This window comes from Apodemus sylvaticus, chromosome 17 (assembly GCF_947179515.1).
Source record: "Apodemus sylvaticus chromosome 17, mApoSyl1.1, whole genome shotgun sequence".
Taxonomy (NCBI): Eukaryota; Metazoa; Chordata; class Mammalia; order Rodentia; family Muridae; genus Apodemus; species Apodemus sylvaticus.
Window position 1 is genome coordinate 72,298,467 of NC_067488.1, and position 20,421 is coordinate 72,318,887.

General features: G+C 49.9%; 1 protein-coding gene across 1 annotated transcript in view; it reads left to right on the forward strand.

Moving 5' to 3' along the window:
• Nucleotides 1-9,314, forward strand: part of Vdr (vitamin D receptor) — a 52,563-nt gene extending 43,249 nt beyond the window's left edge. The window contains exons 8-10 of the mRNA XM_052161004.1: nucleotides 7,316-7,467; nucleotides 7,665-7,781; nucleotides 8,925-9,314. Of these exons, the coding sequence (XP_052016964.1) occupies nucleotides 7,316-7,467; nucleotides 7,665-7,781; nucleotides 8,925-9,184 (529 nt within the window). The 3' untranslated portion in view covers nucleotides 9,185-9,314. The remainder of the gene's footprint in view (nucleotides 1-7,315; nucleotides 7,468-7,664; nucleotides 7,782-8,924) is intronic.
• Nucleotides 9,315-20,421: the final 11,107 nt, after the last annotated feature.

The following is a 20,421-nucleotide window of genomic DNA, read 5'->3' on the forward strand; positions in this document are numbered from 1 at the left end:
GCATGAAGACCAGAGTCCAGATCCTGAATGCCCACATAAAGAAATCCAGGTCAGGACTGCAGAGCTGGCTTGAGACCATTCTTCTGAAGGACCCAAGTTCAGTTCCCAGCACCTACAGGATAGCTTACAACTGTCTGTAACTCCAGTTTCAGGATGTCCAGTGCCCTCTTTTGGCCTCCACAGGTGCTGCATGCATGTGGTAAACATGTACACCCAGGCAAAAATACCCAGACATAAAGATTAAAAAAAAAAATCCAGGCTAGCATGGTACAAATTCCAGCATTCAGAGGCAGAGGGGATCCTCAGGGTAAGCTGGCTACCTGGATTAGCTACATTAGCCAGCTCTGGGGCTCAGGGAACCTTGCTTCAATATATAAAGTTATGAGCAGTCAAGTGGGGTACATAGTGATGACCTCTGACCTCCATACACATGCCCACACATATGTCTATACACATATGAGCATACACACAGAGACCTGCACACACACAGACACCATATATATATATGTGTATATATATATATATATATATATACATATGTATATATATGCATGCACTTATATTTATATTATTAAATATTATATATTATAAGAATATAATTATATGTGTGTTTATATATGTGTATATACATATATAACACAAATATGTCATAATAATATAACAATATACAATATTTTATATTATTAATTATATATTATATGTAATATATAACTATAAAAATATAATAAATATAATATAAATAAAATAAACATATATCATATAAAAGATAATGGCATGCATGTTATTTATATCTGAATATCCATGCAGTGTTAAATATTCTTAAAACAATGCAATATTATCACTTTTAATATATATCGAAATATGGTTAGGTCTATACTTATGTATACTTAATATCTCCACTGTTTCCAAAAGTTCATTAGGTACATTTCTATAAAACCCATACATAATGTGGTCAAGAAATAGGAAGAAGTCAGAAGTCAGTCAACACAGAGCAATGTGGTTATCACTTCCCATGGTAGCAATAGCTGAGACCAGACTACTTCCCAAACACTGAACTAGGGCCTGGGCTTGGGTCCTGGGAGTTGGAAGTGATTTAACAATGGCCACCTCTGGATAGAAACTAAGAGGAGGTAACTTTCATGGTTCTGCCCCCACTGTGAGGGAAAGCAGTTAATTCTTGTCTAAAGTACCACAACCATCCTCTCAACAATGATTACCACAGAGCTAACACAGCACCTCCCAGCAGGTGTCTGACAGGAGACAACTGCCTGAGTGTTGCTTTATACCTCTCACCAACTCCGAAGGGATCAGTGACTGACACTGGAAGAGAAACATGACAAGCAGTGCTGAGACACGCAGTCACACAGACATGCACACAGAGACACATAGTCACACAGACACACAGACATATACAGCCATACAGACACAGTCACACACACAGAGAGACACACAGACACACAGATATATACAGTCACACAGACACAGTCACACACATAGAGACACACAGTCACACAGATACATACAGACACACATAGAGAGAGACACAGTCACACAGACACACACAGAGACACACATGCACACAGAGACACACATACTGAGACACAGACACACAGAGACACATAGACATACAGTCACACAGACACAGTGACACACACACACACAGACATATAGACACAGACACACAGAGACACACAGTCATACAGACAGACACACAGTTACACATACACAGAGATACACAGTCTCACACACACACAGGCACACGCACACTGCACCTTCAGCTGTGGCAACAGGATCTGCTATCAGGCAGCTGGGCCCACCAAGGCTCCTTTGTGGGATGAGGCCTGGTTTGCCCTCAGAGCCTTGCTGTGGAACAGTCAACACATTTTATTTAGCACGAGTTCCAGCTCCTTCTTGCTGCTATCTGCAAACTCCATGTCTTCCAAAGTTGTGTTTTGTGTAAATAATTGGAATCAAAACACTCCAAGGTACTGAAGTCCGTCTGGCAGCAGCTGGCTTCCACCTGATTCTGAGGAGCTCTCCTCTCCTCTCACTCATCTTTCCTCACTGTAGTGTGGGAGAGGGCAGACAGGTGGCCCCTGAGACCCCCTCTATATGCCAAAGTTTGCAGTTTGGAAGAGGTAGAGGCAGCCATTATTTAATACACAGAAAAACATCTTTACCTCAGGCCACCCAACGCCCACCCTTCCCGAGCACCCCGGCTTGTTTCCTTCCCATACCTCAGCTCTCCTCCACTCTCTCTCCAAGGCCGAGCAATCTACTCCTTCCTTTCCTTTCAGGCTCCACGTCCCCACAGGGTTCACTAGCTTAGCACTGTAATTATGGCTAAAGCCACCCAGGTATTGATGCAACGTGGGCTAAAGGCATGCTAAACCCCCTTAGATTGGCTTCGCTTTCTTCAGCGTGGCCTGAGAAGTTTCAGAGCAAGCTGTTTTGTAACAAAAATGGACCAGGCCCTGCCGGGAGCTCTGGAAGTGTAGAAATGTAGATACCCAGACCAGACAGAAGGGCTGCTGGCCCTGGACTGGAGCCAGCCCGGCAGCTCTCCGGGTCTGCGGTTTCCACACTAAAGGAATTGTGTTTTTCTGAGAACAGGAGTTGCATCCCTGGCAACTTTGATCTTGTTGCCCGAAGGCGAGGGAGACAGGTGGGGAGAGGCGGGATGAGACTTCTGTGTGGGTGAGGGGAGTGGGGATGGGATGAGACTCCAGCATGGGCACAGGACCAAGCCAGGGCACGACTCGATAGACTCTTCTGGGCTTGCACGGCACAGCAGCGCACCCTTGGCTCTACTCCCCAATCCTACCTCCCACCCTCCAGTCTACTCCAGCTCACCCACAAACCTCTCTCTTAGTGCTTCAAAAGAAGTGCGTGGAGGATGTGGTGTTGGCAGGATGCGCAGCCGCGGATACTGGCGGAGCATGCGCAGTAGGGCACATGATAGCAGCTGTTTAAGCCCCCCTCGTAAGCTAAATTCCTGCAGCCCACTTCCATTTCTGAGGACTCCTCCACTCACAGGCTGGAGATCGTGATGCTCCCTCACCCTAGGCTCTTTCCGCACAGTGGTTTATCCTTCCGTTCAGCAGCTTTCTTGTATAAACCGTGGGGGATTGAAGTTGATTAGAAGATCATCGCTGGCCTCCAGGGATTCAGGGACTGATGGGAGAGATAGACTTGTAAACAATGACTGTCAAGAGATAAGAACTCTGCTGGAAATTTGCTGGAGGTACAATACCGTGGGAAGACAGGCAGGGAGGGGCTGGCCAGACAGCCACAGAGTTCCAGGGAGGACCTCAGGTACCCAGAAGTGGCTATAGCTGTGAATACTACTGGAAGAGCCAGCCCGCAGCTGAGCCCTGCCTTACTACTTGCCATAGCAGGGCTGGCTCCCTTCCCAGTTTCTTGGAACCATGGTTAGAAAGTCCCTGCATTTCCCAGCTGTGGGTGTAATGTGGGGTCCCTGCATTTCCCAGCTGTGGGTGTAATGTGGGGTCCTGGTAGGTTTCTCTCGCAGCGGTAGCCTGGATCACAAGAGACACTGCTTCTATTGAAATCTCCTTTCAAGGAGCAGGCCTGACTGCTCATCAGTTCTAAGTAGAACAAAGCCCTTGCTCGCAGTCAGATGGAGGTGCAGAAATGAGAAGAGGCCAAGATGCCTCGTGTGTTGCAACAGGATACAGCCTACCCACCACGAACTAAGCTTTTTCCATTCCCGCGAGATTTCATAAAAGCTCAGATGGAAGCCGCAATAGCTTCGTTTATTGTTGGCTAGGTTTATTGCTTGCTTGCTGCTTGCCTGCCTGCTGCCTGCTACCTGCCTGCCTGCCTGCCTGCCTGCCTGCTGCCTGCCTGCCTGCTGCCTGCCTGCCTGCCTGCTGCCTGCCTGCCTGCTGCCTGCCTGCCTGCCTGCTGCCTGCCTGCCTGCTGCCTGTCTGCTGCCTGCCTGCTGCCTGCCTGCCTGCCTGCCTGCTGCCTGCCTGCCTGCTGCCTGTCTGCTGCCTGCCTGCTGCCTGCTTGCGTCAGGGCATCTCACTTTGATGCTCTGGCTGGTCTGGAACTTACTACGTAGCCCAAGCTGGACTCAAACTCCCCCTATTTCAGTCTCCTGAATGCTATCACTACACCAGTTAGTTTTTACTTTTTTAATGTGCATTGAGTATTTAGATACCATATTGTTAATCTGTTTGGCAACAATAAAAGTAGGACACTGTAGTTCTCTTAAAAAAAAAAAGTCAGGACTGGTGAGCTGGCTCAGCGGTAAAAGTGCTTCTCAGCCAAGCCTGGTGCCCTGGGGTCAATTTCCCAGAATCCGTGGTGGAAGGAGAGAAGAGAGAACTGATTCTCCAACAGTGTCCCTCTGACCTCTACAAGAATGCCATAGCACATGTGCACACACCCCCTCACAACAGTAATAGTAATAACAAATACATTTTTGAAAAAAATCAAATTATTTTGATGGCTCTGTGGTTAAGAGCACTAACTGCTCTTCCTGAGGTCCTGAGTTTAATTCCCAGGAACCACATGGTGGCTCACAACCATCCGTAATGGAGCCCAATGCCCTCTTCTGAAAACCGTGTGTCTGAAAAGAGTGACGGAGTACTCACATACATAAAATAAATAAATCAGCCGGGCAGTGGTGGCGCACACCTTTATTCCCAGCTCTTGGGAGGCAGAGGCAGGCAGATTTCTGAGTTTGAGTCCAGCCTGGTCTACAGAGTGAGTAGAGGTTTAGTGTGCTGCTAGAACATTCACAAGTGTACAATCCTATGGGATAGGGACAGGCAGGACAGGCTGTGAACCAGGGGCTATAGAACAGCCTCACAGTTGGGTCCAGAGGCTGTGAGCTTGGCTCTTGGAGAAATGTACAGCTTTCCAGGCACAGTCGTCCACCAAGTCTTTGGTCGGAGCCTCCCGAATGTCGCGTATCTGTGCCCTTTCCCAGTCCTGACCCTTGGCCCTTCCTCTAGCCGTGGAAGCCGTCCGCTTCCTACCGTCAACTGTTTCCTGCATTTACATACTGAGGTGCTGCAGAAAGTGTCTTACTCTGTCTCCAGGAGACTCCTACGGAGGAGTCTAGACAGTCGGGAAAGGAAAGGAGGGAAAGCCAGAAGCAAGTTGGCCCATCAGCTGGCTCCCCACCCCCAGCTGTGCTCAGACTAGCCCAGCTCCTGACTCACAAGATTGGCCTCTTGTCACACCAACCTGTTTATTGATCTTGTATCCAGTATTCAGTAAGCATTGTGGGGAAAACAATAAGGCAGTTAGGACTTGGTGCTGGCTCTTAGTAGTCTACAAACAAAAGTTAGAACTAGGATCTGCAGCCCCAGCCCTCAGGAGGCAGAGGAATCTCCAGCCGAGCTGGGCTACATAGAACACAGGTGTTCAGAGCACAAAACAGGCAGAGACAGAGGCAAGGACCAGAAGGGAGAGGTCAAAGGTGAGCGGGCACCATCCATTCGCACTGGTGATGGGAAGAAAATCAGATCTCTGGAGGCTGGGATGCCGCAGGCCAGGGCTCCGGTTTCAGGCCGGCAAGATGTGATGGGGTGTTAAAAGAAGGTGTTTCTAAGCCCAGTGAGATGCTTTAAAAGATAAAGGATCTTGCTGCCGTCAACCGGGACACCTAAGTAATCCATGGGTCCCACGCGGCTGAGGAAGAGCAGTTTCTCCCAAGCTGTTCTTTGGCATCCACCCACATGCTGTGGCTCACGCACACGCACCTCCACATGAACACAAGACAAATAATGTAATTTTAAAAAAAATTGAAGGGAAGACTTGTTCCCAGCTGAGGCTCTGCACCATCGGAGGCGTGATGTGGAGGAGTACTCGAGATTGGATGCAGAGCGCCCCAGCCACACTATAGAGTCGACTTGATCTTGGGTCGTTTGCTTCCCGGGAGGATCTCGGGCTCAAGACTAACATTGCCCTGTGGCGGCGGCAATAGGAAAGCCAGTGAAAGACTTGAGACTCTGGGATTCCAGCTGCACAAACCATGGAGGGCCATTGTCTTACTGCTCTGTTCCTGCGAAGAGACTCCATGAGCAGGACAACTCTTGCATTTGACTGGGGAGGCGGGGCTGGCTTACAGTTTCAGAGGCCAGTCCATGATCATCGTGGCAGGAAGCAGACGTGGGCGGCACCCGAGAAGCCGCTAAGAGCTTCACATCCCGATGCACAGGCAACAGGAGCGAACCACTGAGTCTGCTTTGGGCTCTTTAAACCTCAGTGCCCACCTGCCCAGGGATACACACCCTCCGACAAGACCACACTAACTCCACCAGGGCCACACCCCTCATCCTTCCCAAACAGCCCCACGCCTGGGGACTAAGCATTCAAACATATGACCTGTGGGGGTCGCTCTCCTTCAAGCCACCTCAGCTGTGGAGACAGCTCAGGAGATCAAGTGTGTGTTTTGTATTTGTGAGGACCTGAGTTCAGATCCCCGAACCCCACTTAAGGCCAAATGTGGCCGTTTGCATCTATAACCCCAGCGCTAGCTTAGAGAGGCAAGTAGAGGCCCACGGCTCACCTCACTGCCCAGGTAGTCGATCTGAAACAGTCCGCTCTGGCTTCAGCAAGAGACCCTATCTCCAAACACAACGTTCAGTCGAAGACATTGGACATCAACTTCTGGCCTTCGCACATACACGTACACCCAAACCAAAGCGTAATGGAGCTCTGAGACAGAGTAGTCCTAGTGTGATCATGGAGGTTAAGAAGCCAAGGGCTCGGGCTGGAGAGATGGCTCAGTGGTTAAGAGCACTGACTGCTCTTCTGAAGGTCCTGAGTTCAAATCCCAGCAACCACATGGTGGCTCACAACCATTCATAATGAGATCTGACTCTCTCTTCTGGGGTGTCTGAAGACAGCTACAGTGTACTTACATATAATAATAAATAAATCTTAAAGAAGAAGAAGCCAAGGGCTCATGAGGTGTCCTGGAGACAGAATTGTCTAAGATTGCTATTGAGGAGGACTACACAACTGGAAACACAGAGGTGTTGACTGTGGCTCTAGCTATACCTTTTGCAAACCTGTGCTGTGTGCTACAACACAGGGAACTTCCTTTGGCTGTCCCCCCATCCCCCACCCCGTCCGTGATAGCTTCAGTTGTCCGTCCGTCACTGAGCTACTGGGACAGCCTTGGGGTCTCTCCCTCCAAATACCTTCTTTCCCGTTCCATCCAGGCTGGAGCCCTTGATGGAAGAGCCAGACACACGCTGGTCAGCCATCTGGTGTAGCCCTGTCCAAACACTACCTGGTTGCCTGACTTCTCCCTGCCCGCCTTCCCTAACAGGGATCTCACCTCCGATGACCAGATTGTCCTGCTTAAGTCAAGTGCCATTGAGGTGATCATGTTGCGATCCAACCAGTCTTTCACCATGGATGACATGTCCTGGGACTGTGGCAGCCAAGAATACAAGTATGACGTCACTGATGTCGCCAAAGGTGAGGGGGGGACTCCATCTATACTTCCTCCAGCTCCCAGACGCTGCCTCTCTCCTGCCTCTAGACTTGTGGGGGTTTGACTAGATACCTGGAAGGGGAGTGGGCCTGGCCTCAACAGAGGGCGGAAGGGGTAGTGCCAGGGGTGGTTTCGGGTAGGGCGGATGTCTCTACCTCACCCTGGCCGTTCTCTCTCACAGCTGGGCACACCCTGGAGCTGATTGAGCCCCTCATAAAGTTCCAGGTGGGGCTGAAGAAGCTGAACTTACACGAGGAAGAGCACGTCCTTCTCATGGCCATCTGCATTGTCTCCCCAGGTACGGGGGAGAAGGGGGAGGCTGAGAGACCTGGGAGACAGTGGGGACTGTGAGTGACAGAGATCTGCTCGGAGTCAACAGGGCAGTCTGAGGAGGAGCGAACCAGAGAAGTGATAAGGAAACAAGGAAATGCTCACTTTGCTGGGTTCATGTAGCCCAGGAGGCATGTGGCGGGGTCGCCCAACACATGTGGCTTTGTCTTATGGAGGCTGAGGTGATTCATGGGACTTTGAGGAACCAGATGAGCAGGGTTCCACAGCCATTCATAGGACTTGGGTGTTCCCAATGCTCAGGCTCGCTTCTTGTGTGACCTCAGACGAACTTTCCAGTCTCCTGAGGTTCCTCGGAGGCGGGGCGCAGATCCTCGGGGAGTAATAGATGCTTCTGCCTGGGTTGGCTTTGGAGGCTGTGGGATGTGACCCAAAGGGGGAAAGACCGAGAAGGAAGTTGTTGTGGTCTTGGAGATGTTGTATTGATGATAACGCCCAAAGGACAGCACCCTGACTCAGCCTGGACCATGTGCACACAGGGGACAAACTAGTGGCCTATAGCCAAGAATGCCACGGTTGAAGGCCCAAGGGACAGACATCGGCTTCCCTCCTGCTGTCCAGTAACGATTTACTGAGCACCTACTATGGCCAGACATTGGGCAAGGCACAGGGAGTCATGGGAAAAAAGATAGACTTCTCTCCCATGTGAGCTAGGGGAAAACAAATCCCAGCATGGAGCCGTCTGCACTATAATGAGAGTTTTGAATATGAAGATGCTACCAGAGGGAGAGATCTTGGGGCATGGAGATGGAGGGTTATCGGGAACAGCCTTCTTCAGGAAGAGCTTCAAGTCCATTCCGTGATAACCAGTGGGTAAGGGAAAAGACAAGAGGCGGTTTCCAGGCAAACTCGGTTAGCCAGAGTGGGAGGTAGCTGAACACCAAAACAAGGACTGAACCTAGAGACAGAAGGAGTGGGATGAGGTGGGGACAGGACCAGATGAGCCCACAAAAGGACTCGGTGCCAAATGCAGGGGACATCATGGGGGAGGGGGAGGGGGAGGGGAAGGTGCTGACAGGGGGTACCTGGGTGATTGATACTGCGAGACTGAACAGTGAGCTTCCTGTGTCTCGCTCCATCCCCTGTGACACAGACCGACCTGGTGTACAGGACGCCAAGCTGGTTGAAGCCATTCAGGACCGCCTCTCCAACACGCTGCAGACCTACATCCGCTGCCGCCACCCACCCCCGGGCAGCCACCAGCTCTACGCCAAGATGATCCAGAAGTTGGCTGACCTGCGAAGCCTCAACGAGGAGCACTCCAAACAGTACCGGTCCCTCTCCTTCCAGCCGGAGAATAGCATGAAGCTCACACCCCTTGTGCTGGAGGTCTTTGGCAACGAGATCTCCTGACCAGGGTGGCCTGTAGTGGTGCCTGGGTAGGGCTGCTCCTCCAGGGCCCTGTGCCCAGGCCCTGGGCTGGTTGCAGCCCAGCAGTGCCTCCTGCCTGCCCCTTCTGGAATTCAGTCCTTCCTCTGCCGTGGCCTGTGTCTGTCTGGCTCAGTCTTTCTCCTGCCCAGCCTAACACCTGGTCTCCCTTTCCTGTAGACCGCAGGTGGCTCCCATCTCTTGAGACCTCCATTAGGAGAGGCTGCTGATTATTTGACAAAGAAACTCAAGTTGGGGTAGAGGGCAGAGGCTGGAGGCAGAGAGCTCTGCCTGAGGGTGTCTCCACCACAAGGGGGCGCTGCTTGTGTCAAGGGAGGCAGGCAGAAGAGATGTGTCCACTCCACGGGGACAGGTACCTATACCTCACCCCCACTCCAGCCATACCTGCCCAGAGCCTAGTGAGAAATCCCGCCCCTGCCTGCAAAGGGAACATCGTCCTTATTGTGTCCCGTCTCACCCTGCAGCCTGTCTGTGTTATTCTGACCCAGGGGAGTCGGTCACTGTGGGGGCCTCCTTCCTCTGCCTTTATACTCATGGACTCATTCATTCACTGCCAAGATGACCAAATACACTAACCAAGGAGCCCTGACCTAGCCCTGCAGTCCCACCTTTGAGGTTTTGCCATGGTAATCCCCCAGGGCCAGTACCTCTGGCACAGTGGGCTTCTTCCCCATCCCGGAACCAGGGACCTAGAACCCACCATTGGAAAGGCCCCAATAGGGCCCAATTCATAAAGAACAGACAAAGCCAGCTTCCCAGCGGGACAGTGAAGGGAGGCCCATCTATCTTTGTCACCAAGCTGAGGGTTCTGAAGCCTGGAGCTACTGGGACCTCGCCTCTCCTCTGTAGCTATTAGATGTGTCAGGACAAAGTTGTCCCCTACTTCCAGAAAGTCCCTAGCCCTGTCGTCATCCCTTACCCCACCAGTGCCTTACCACCTACCCAGCACAGCAGGTCCTTTGGCCTCCCAGGGCCTCTCAATTTGATCACCAAGAGTAGCCCAAAAGTCATCTCAGCTTCTCCATCACTCCCACTTGGAGCAGTAGTGCCCCACCCCCGCCCCACTTACCTTCCCCACCCAATAGAACGAACGGGATGAGGAAGACCAACCGCTGCCCAGATGGGCCTCCAAGCCTGCTTTTAAGATGCGCAGCCAGACATGAGCGCTCCCGACCTCAGGGGGAAGGTGGAGGGGGTGGTCAGAACTTGCAGTAGTGATATGGGGCCGGTTCCTCCCTGACTCCCCCTCTACCACCCAAAAGTCAATGTAGACCTACGAAATGGTCAGGTGACGGGCTAGAGACATATCTTCGAACTCCATTTCTTCCTCTGTAGCAGCCCAGCCCAGGAAGTTGGAACCCTGGTCTCATTCACCCCAAATACGCGCCTTGCTGATCACGGGTTGTGGGTGTGGGGGACCCATACAGAGGAGATTCTTTTTATAGGGGGACTTGCAGAAGGTCCTTCAAGTGTATGCTTGACCTAGGGAAGGCAGCCAGATTGGAAGCACTATTGGAAGGCTAATGTCAGAGGGAACAATGGCCCCAGGAGCCTCAGATGTGTCCCTTCCTGCCTATATTTTTCATCCTCTGAAAAGCCTGGGATGAAACAGACTTAACATCGAAAGAACCATTAATGTCTACCTGGCCCTGTGTTTCCCAGAATTCAAGTGGAAAACATCTGAAAGCAGTTTTCCCGTATTGCATTATGGCATACAGAAGGCTTTGTTTTAAAGTCCTTAGATTTTAGACCCCACATGTACCACATACCTAACACTGAGAGTGACAGCACCTGACTCAGAGTGATGTATGTGTGTATCTGTGTATGTGAAAATACTGTATATTAATGATTATTGTTGCTACACAGAAAAACTAGAAAGGGACCTTTGATTTTTAGCTGCAGAACACATTGATCCTGCTTACTACTCAATAGGAGGGAACATCTGAAAGTTGATAAGCTAGTTTGACTCCTTTATAACAGAACCTGACATCCGAGGAGGGTGTGGTTTGCCTGGGCTCTTCCCCAGGCCTGGAGAAAATGTGAACTTACGGTCCTGGGCTGCTTTGTATTGAGCCTGTTTCCACTGCTCTGGTAGTTGAACCAGGGTACGAGGAAGCCCTGGATATTAAAGCACACATATGTCAGGGGCTTTCCCTTTTCCCTGGGTAATAACTCACCTACCCTGAGGAGGGCAGACACTCGGCCTCCCTGAGTGAGACTTGGCTTTAGGAGTCTCTGCATCAGCCTGTGTGTTACGGTTGTTTTGTCAATAACACGCATCAGGCTTTCGACTTCCCAGCCCTGGCCTCTCCAGCAAATTCCAAAGGCCTCCAGAGAATACCATTTTCTCAGCCCAAGGGCCCGTCACTGAAGCACCCATAGGGAAGTCTGGGGACTGAGAGGAAGAGACAATAGGATGCTGTAGGTTCAAGAAGCTGAACTGAGAGGAAATAGCATTATCTAGTTTTATTCTGAATGTACAAAGGCTGGGCCTTGAGAGAGCTCATACTTCTGAGGTGGAGATGGGTACCAAAAAGAGACCAGCAAGATTTCCCAAGACAGGGGAGTCCTCCTGCTGCCTACACGGGAGAAAGCAGGGAGTCGAAACCAGGCCGACGGAGATGGTTGAGATAATAACAAATCTGGTTGAAGTCAGACATCGCTGCTCTAAAGAGCTACCCGAGCGATTTCCAGGGGGAAAGCAAAAAGTGTTGTTTTTTTCAGGAGCTTGTCAAATAAACCAATGAAAAAGCTTTGCCAATCATAATAAAAGATGCTCATACTCATGGCGCTTGCTACGTGACAAGTACCGCTGTAAATAAATGCCTCAGGAAAACCAGCTTGCTTGATCTTTATAAAGACCCCGTGAGAGATGCGTTTCTGTTGTCTGCACATGGCGGAGGGGATCCTGTCGCCCAAAGCTCACTGGCTGTGAGTGAGGGGTGGGACTTAGATGCGGGCACCTCTCTCTGGAAGCCTTAATTAATTGCAGTGGTCTAATTAATTGTAATGGTCTACTGCCCTCTAGGTGTTAGGTGGTGTGGCAAATGATAGGCACTCTTGCTGCCACCCTAAGGATGACATGAGGGAGGTTTCCATTCAGAGATGGGGAGGCTGGAGGTGCTGGAGCACACAGCATTCTGCCCCCAGAAGTATTTGGCCTAATGTGTTAAGACACAACCAGGTGAGGCACTTGCCAAAGAACATTGAGAAGGAAAGAAAGCAAGCGATTTCTGGTGACAGTAGCTAGTTAGGAACAGCTGCTGGCCAAGAGTGTTACAGTGACTAACCCCAGTAGGTGAGGTAAACGCATGGATTCTCAGGCCAGGACTCAGAATAAAGAATCAGAGAATCGCAAATGTCACTGCCTTGTCCCACCCATGTTTTTTTAAGTTGGTTCAGAAACCTGGGGGTGTGATTTAATTTGCAGAAACATGTGAAAAGGTTTCAAGCCACAAGCTGAGATGTCCCAGCGGAATGAGATGGGAGGAGAGGAGTCGGGTGTCAGGGCTGGGGGCCTTTGTCATGAAAAATAAGTTGACTTAGAGAAAGAAACCCATAGCTGCCTGAGGTGGGCTTGTCTCCGCCTGTGGGAATGTGAGACTGAGAAACAGCTCGACGAAGCCGGAGCGTTCTCAGACGTGAAGCAGGAGAACACACAGTCTGGGAAATGTCTTAAAGTCAGACAAAGTGATTTTGAGTTTTCACACCGTGAGCTCCTCCTCCATCATACCTGCACTGTTGAGCCACATGATTTCTCTTATGCTTTTTGGTTTTTCAAGACAAGTTTTTTTCTGTGTAGCTCTGGCTATACCGAACTCACTCTGCAGGCTAGGTTGGCCTTGAACTCAGAGATCGGCCTGCCATGTATCACTATGCCCTGCTGAACCGCTTCAAATCATGAAAAGCAAAGGAAGGAAGACGACACCCAAGCGCCTGCCCTGGCCCTGTGGTGGGCGCCATTACAGTAAGCAAATATGTGATGGAAAGATGGGACACACGATGGAGAGAAGGGAGAGAAAGCCACGTGGAGAGGTTCGAGCACTGTGGAGAGAGGCGGAACTGGAGATGTGGTGGTGGTGAGGAGGAGCAGCAGGCATGAGGAGCGAGGTGAGGTCCCAGCACCTGCTGCCGTCAAGGCCATGCCTGGGTCCATGGCCCTACCGCAGCAGCTGGGATCTGGACTGATGTACATGGCCCATGCTGTCACCGAAGGCCATGTGGATATCAGTGGCCTGGGCGGCTGCCTGAGACCATGTTAATAACTGGAGGCTGTATTGACACCCGGAGCCAAACTGATCTGAGTGGCCTGTGCTGCCACATGAGGCTATGGTGATATCCTGGTCTGGGTGACTGCTGAGGACCATGTCTGGGTCCACGGTCCTGCTGCAGGTGGGGTCTCTGTCAATGTCCGTAGCCCGAGTTACCACCAAAGGACACTCAAATGTCTGTGGTGTGAGCTGCCATCAGAGACCATGTGGATGTCTGAGGGCCATGTGGCCTCAGGAACATACTGATCTGAGTGTCCTATGGTGCCACCTGAAGCCATGGTGACATCCAGGCCCATGCTGCCACAAGGGGACCATGTCTGGGTCTGTGGACCTATCCAGCCAGGCCCTTGTTACCACCAAAGGTCATATAGATGCCACTGGTCTAAGCTACTGCCTGAAGCCATGTTGATGTTCAAGTTCTGTGCCCTCACCAACCACCACACTGGCTGTGACACTTGGGAGAGCTGTCCTCACCCAGGCAAAGCAGAAAAGCTGGCCCTGGTGGTGTGGGTGCAGTAGAGCTGGTGGGCTGGCCAACTTAGCTTCCACCAAGGCCCAGATCCAGAGCCCTGAGCTGGCCCACACCAACATACACGCCATCTATGAAGTGCTGGAGTGTGTGAAAGGAGGTGGTCCTGAAGACCCAAAGCTGCAGGATCTCCCTGACACAGGGCTACAACAGGGTAGCCAAGTCCCAGTGAGGGGTCTGTAGTGATAGTGCAGCAGAAGCCAGAGGCCCTGAGCCAGACCTGACTCATTGCAATGAACATTTGAAGTAAACCTGTTTGGGGCAAAAGGGTATACAGTGTGATATATTGGAACACACTACAACTTCCACAGTGAGAATTTGTTGTTATTTGTTTGTTTCTTTTAAGGGGTAGATTACAAGGGGAGAGGGCAGATATGAAGGGATGTGAAAATGAGTTGGATCTGGGTGTATGATGTGCAATGCACAAAGAATCAAAGCTAAAAGTTAAAAAACAAAAGCAACTCACAAAAGGAGAATGAGAGGAGAGAGAGAGAGAGAGAGAGAGAGAGAGAGAGAGAGAGAGAGAGAGAGAGAGGAAAGAAGAAAGAAGAAAAAAGAAAATTGAACCAAAGGCCAGAAGTGGCAGCACACACCTATAACCCCAGCACTTGGGAGGCAGAGGCAGGCAGATTTCTATGGGTTCAAGGCCAGCCTAGTCTAGAAAGTAAGTTCCAGGACAGCCAGGGCTATGTAGAGAGACCCTGTCTCAAAACCACAGAAAATAAACAAACAATAAAGGCATTTCTACTAGACATTTCGGGGGGAGGGGAAGAGTGTCATAAGTGTGAAAAAATTTAAAAACGAAGTAAGCATTCAACCCTTTAACTGTCCCATCAGGCAGGGATGGTCTGTCCCAAGCAGTCTTCCCTGGTGTTGTAATTTTGGAGACAGAGTCTCACCACGCAGCACAGGCTGGCCTGGAACTTACTATACAGCACAGACTAATTTCAAGCTCAATCCTCCTGGTAGTGTGACAGAGGAGATGTTGTGGGCTGGGCTCGCTGCTTTAGACGACAGCCGAGTCTCTGTATACGCACCTGTCATACCCTCAGCTGTGGTTTGAAAGCCAGAGAGGTCTTCTCCATACTGGAGAGAAGTCTCGAGAAGCAGCTTGGGAGAGAGGGAGAAGCTGGGCTGAGAAACATCCCATTGGAGTTCCTAATGCCTCTCGATGGAAACCTGGGGTGTGGCTGGCCTTTGGATGACACCCAGTTGAGAAAGATGGATTTTTCACTTTTACATCAAAAAGAGACATTGGGTACAGGCTATCTCCAGAATTAGGGGTGACCTTGACATGACCTTGAGATAGGCCACGGGCTGGTAGGAGTGGAGGATATTTCTTGATGTTTTATCTAACCCAGCAAGACCTTTTTCAGAGGACTGTCCGAGCTTGAGGAGAAGGTAAAGGAATTCCAGTGGCTTCCCTGTGGATCTGGGGAAGGAGATATCCCTCTCCACAGGGTTCCTTGAGCCTCTCCCAGCAGAGAAATCAGAGCTGGAGATTATCTTGAGCTCTACCACTAGGGGGAGCTCCACCCTACATCAAGGCCCTTCTGCTGAAGGCACCTGAAGGTGTCCCCCTCCCCTTAGCCCAGCACATTGGACACCTCAAACAGGGGCCTCCCAGGGTGAAGTTCTTGTATTTGTGGCCTCTGAAACCTACTTGTGCTGAGAGCGAGCAAATCCTCAAGCTTCCCATAAGGCTGATTGTGTGTTCTTTCCAATGTTTCTAAGCACAGACCCACAAACAGACCATTTACGACACTAGCAGCGGAAGCCACAGTAACAGAAAGATGGAAACTACACCCAGTCCTGAGGTTGTTGCATGATTTTTAGTGCACTGTCGCTGTCTTCAGACACACCAGAAGGGGGGCGTCGTATTCTATTAGAGATGGTTGTGACCCACCATGTGGTTGCTGGGAATTGAACTCAAGACCTTTAGAAGAGCAGTCAGTGCTCTTAACCACTGAGCCATCTCTCCAGTCCTACATGATGTTTTTGAGCCCTGGTTTCTTCCTCTATAAAATGGCAGCAGTAACAGTAGCCACCTTGAAGGGTTACTGTAGCTATATGACAACCTGTGTAAAGAATTCATCACAAGGGCTGGAGAGATGACTCAGTGGCTAAGAGCACCAATTGCTCTTCCAGAGGTCCTGAGTTAAATTCTCAGCAGCCACATGGTGACCCACAACCATCTGTGAAGGGATCTGATGCCCTCTTCTGGTGTGTATGAAGACAGCGACAGGGTAGTCAAACACATAAAATAAATAAATTTTTAAAAAAATTCATCACAGTATGTGGCACATAAAGACCTGCCCGCAGCATTGTTGGGCTGCAGGGTGGCTGAATAAATATGTTCTAAAAGAGATGGCATCGCTCACATGCTCTGACCACTGATTCTTTCTTGGTGGCTTGATTGTCCCCAAACTGATGTTTTCTGGCTTCTTCTTCTTCAGATCTCAGCCTCTTGCTAGGGGCTTCGATTTCCTAATTATCAGCGTCTAAAGAAAGTGTCATTCAGACATCTGGCCACCAGAGGGCGAGTGAGCCACTTAATAAGACAAATGGGACTCAACGGAACCAGACTGCTGGTGCCCCGGGTGGAATCTAAATCGAGATAGAGGACTATGGTTACTGCTATCACCAACTTCTTCCAGCTCGGTCCTTTCTTTTCCAACTTCATCTCCATAAAACAATAAACGAAGGAAAAGAACAGACAGCACTGGATCGCACCCTTACCAGAGGTGGAGGTGAACCGTAGGTAACACGTGCTCAAAGAAAGAAGACAATGCACAAGTTTCAAGAATCAGAGCCAATTTGTTGGCTTTGGTTGTGCCATGTTTTCATGCTCACATATCCCAGCGTGTAGTGTAAATCCCACCTCAGCTCCCCAGGGTCCTTGTGACCCTGCACCAGATGTTGAAACTGATCAGGCCTCTGCTGAGTCCAACAGGTTCTAGTTCTCTACTTGTGCATGTTGGAGCCTATGGTCCAGCGGTTCTCAGATGCTCGGCCAGAGGACTCTCTCGCCTCCTAAAGAAAAGGAGCCCCAAGAACTTTTGCTTATATAAATTATATCTAGCTGCTAGGTGTGATGGTATATAGCTGCAATCCCAGCATGCAGGAAATGGAAACAGAAAGATCAAGAGTTCAAGGCCAGCCTAAGCTACATTGAGAGTCTGAGACCAGCCTGAGTTACATGAGACACTGTCACAACCATCCCTAATGAGATCTGATTCTCTCTTCTGGAGTCTGAAGACAGCTATAGTGTACTTACATATAATAAATAAATCTTTAAAAAAAAGAAAAAGAAAAAGAGCCAGGCGGTGGTGGCACATGCCTGTAATCCCAGCACTTGGGAGGCAGAGGCAGGTAGACTTCTGAGTTTGAGGCCAGCCTGGTCTACAGAGTGAGTTCCAGGACAGCCAGGGCTACAGAGAGAAACCCTGTATTGGGGAAAAAAAAGGAAAAAAAACCCCAAAATATGGTGATATCTATACTAGAATTCAAAACTGAGGAGTCTAAAATAAATATCATTACCTTTCCGAATATTATAAAATTCTTCCATTTGACATAATTTAAGCAATTGTTATTAAAATGACCATTCTTTGGAGCAGCACTTGTTTAATGACAAAGAATACTGTTTTCCAAAGCACTTTAGTGTCGGACTTAACAGAAGCCAGTTGGACTCTATCAGCTTCTGCATTCAACCTGGTATGATATCCCAAGTAGTCACAGAAGCATCTTTGGGGGAGGGGAGGCACTGTATGTTTAGGAATAGGAATAAAAAGGTAAGTGGTGTCTTTGTAGTATTATACAACACTAAAAACAGTTGCGATTGCAGAATCTACAAGACCCACAGGGGCCCCGAGACTACTGCTATATGCTTTCTGTGCACTGTCCCCTGAAGAACCCTCCTTGCCCTTTATTTACCCTTATAGTTTCCTAATAGGACAAGTTCCTTTTGCTCCTTAAATCTCCAACTCAGACTTTATGGTTTTCCCAGATTCTCTCCTGACCTTTGCTATCCTGTATCCCAGCCCCACCCCACCTACCCGCTTTGGGTAAAAATCACACTTTCACTGTGCTGTAGAAGGAAGCGCACCGTGTGTTTCGAGCTTGTTTAACAGACTGGGACAAAGTAGGGCTTCCATAGAGCCAGCTGAATGTGTGGATGGGTGAACATAACGCAATGGGCTGCCTGCTTCTGGGAGCACTGGAAAGATCTCCTTCCCCACAATAAACATCCAGTTTTAAGGGTTTTGGTGTCACAGGTCTGTAATTCCAGTGCTCCAGGGGCAGGGACAGGAAGATTCCAAAGGCCAGGATAGCTGGAGCTTCGTATCTAGAGACTTTCTCAAAACCAACCAACCAACCAACAGACGCTTTGCTGGGGCCCCTGCAAGAAAATGAAATGGAAATGTTTATGCAGATGTCAATCCTTCCCCCGAACTTGAGAAAGTAGAGAGTTAAGTGCCTAATCCAACACGCCCACTACCGGTTCATCAAACCTCTGGCGTATCTCCTTTCTTCCCTATTTAGCCCGATTGGCGTTTGAAACTTCCAGTATCCAAATATTCACATTGATCTGACAATTTACCTTAGGCTGCTCCAATCCATTGACTCCTCTTTTTACCTTCCAGTATTTTCTATTTCTGTTTTGGATTTGTTTTACATGTATGCATATTTTGTCGGCATGTGCCTATGTGTACCATGCACATGCCTGGTGCCCAGGGAAGTCAAAAGAGGGCGTGGCATCTCTTGATACTGGGGAGTTTACAAATGGCTGTGAGCTACCATGTGGGTCCTGGGAATCAAAGATAGCTTCTCTGCAGGATCAAGTGTTCTTAACCTCTAAGTTAGTTCTCCAGCCCCATCTAATATCCGCGATACCTCTCCTGACCTTGACTCTTCCAAAATGTAGGTGGGTGTGGAAGGACACAGAGCTGGGGCTAACTCGCCTGCGGGTCAGCCTGTGGGCATTAGCTGGGAACTCTTTGGTTCAGTGTTGAAGATAGCAATGGTGAGGGAGAGGTGGGTAAAGAGAATGTTTGGAAAGATTAGATCCTCTGCAGGAAGTGGGGGCTTGTTAACGCTCTCGGGGCCTTCTATTAGACCCTACGTCCATACAGATACCTGTGAAATTACACCAGGTCTGAGCCCAGGGTCAGAATCCAGGCTTATGGTATCCAGGACACTCAAGAAGAGAAAGTCAACTATTCAGTTGCAAGCTGCCAATCGCCTCTGTGCTAGACTCCAGGAGAAGGGTCCAGCCTCCTAGGTCCTCACCTGCTGAGAAAGGAAGATGGAGGGAGATCCCAGGCAGCCCTGGGGTGCTGGGCAGAGTTCTCATCCAGACCCCAGAGGAGGAGGAGAGCTCTCCTTTCTTCCGTTTGCACTGATACCCAGTCCCAGGACTCTTGTCTCCCCCGCCCAAACCCATTTAATTGAAATCCGAACAACCATCTGTGAAAACCTGTGGCAATTGGCCAGCTCAAAGAACAAGTGCTGGTCAGAACCTGGCTGCCCGTTCTCCCTCTCGGTATCACCAAAGTCCACCTTAGCACAAGTGACAGTTTACAAAGCTGGAACCTTCTAGCAAGGCCAGACAGATCAAGCGATCCTGATATTGGACCCCAAAGTCTGTCCTGACAAGGCCCGAGAACTGAAGGCAACAGGATCAGGCATGAAAGGCTGGGGCCCTTTGTGCTTGCCCTTCCCCCAGTGCCCTCTCCCACCCAGGAGTCCCAGAGGCTCAAGGGAGTAGATTTTGAACACCCCTGGGTGGTAAAAAAGGGGGGTGGGGGAAATGATAAAAATAAAGAGAGATGGGGGAAGCCAGCTCCACTTCCCCCTGATAAGAACCCCACCCTGAGGGACTCGCTGCTTTCTGCTGTGCTTACAGAGAAGGGCTGGAGGGGCTGTAGCAAAGACTGAGAAAGGGTGGCAGATAGAGTATTAGTGGCTCTGCTGTGTTGCAAAACTTTTCCTGGGGAGATGCCCCACATACATCTACTCACCCCAGATAAGGAACCCACAACAGACCAAGTCCAGATATCACCCAAGTCCAACTTGGTAAACCAATGAGTTTTACTCAAATTACTTACAGGAGTATGGGTGAAGGAAGGGTTACTTACAGTAGCAGAAATGACTCAAAGACAGCTGTGTCACCAAAGTCCACCTTAGCACAGGTGACAGTTTACAAAGCTGGGAACCTGGAGCACGTGCAGGCAACCCAACAAGCTGGAGAATGTCCTTTCTGGGTGCCTCAGTTGGTCTGAACCATTCCTAGGCAACTCTCCTGGTTATTGCCTCTTCCTGGTAGCCTTTCTTACCTGAGAGTCCTCTTTGAACCCTGACAGGGAGAGGCGTGGGATGAATCTGGTCAGTTTCGGGGATTT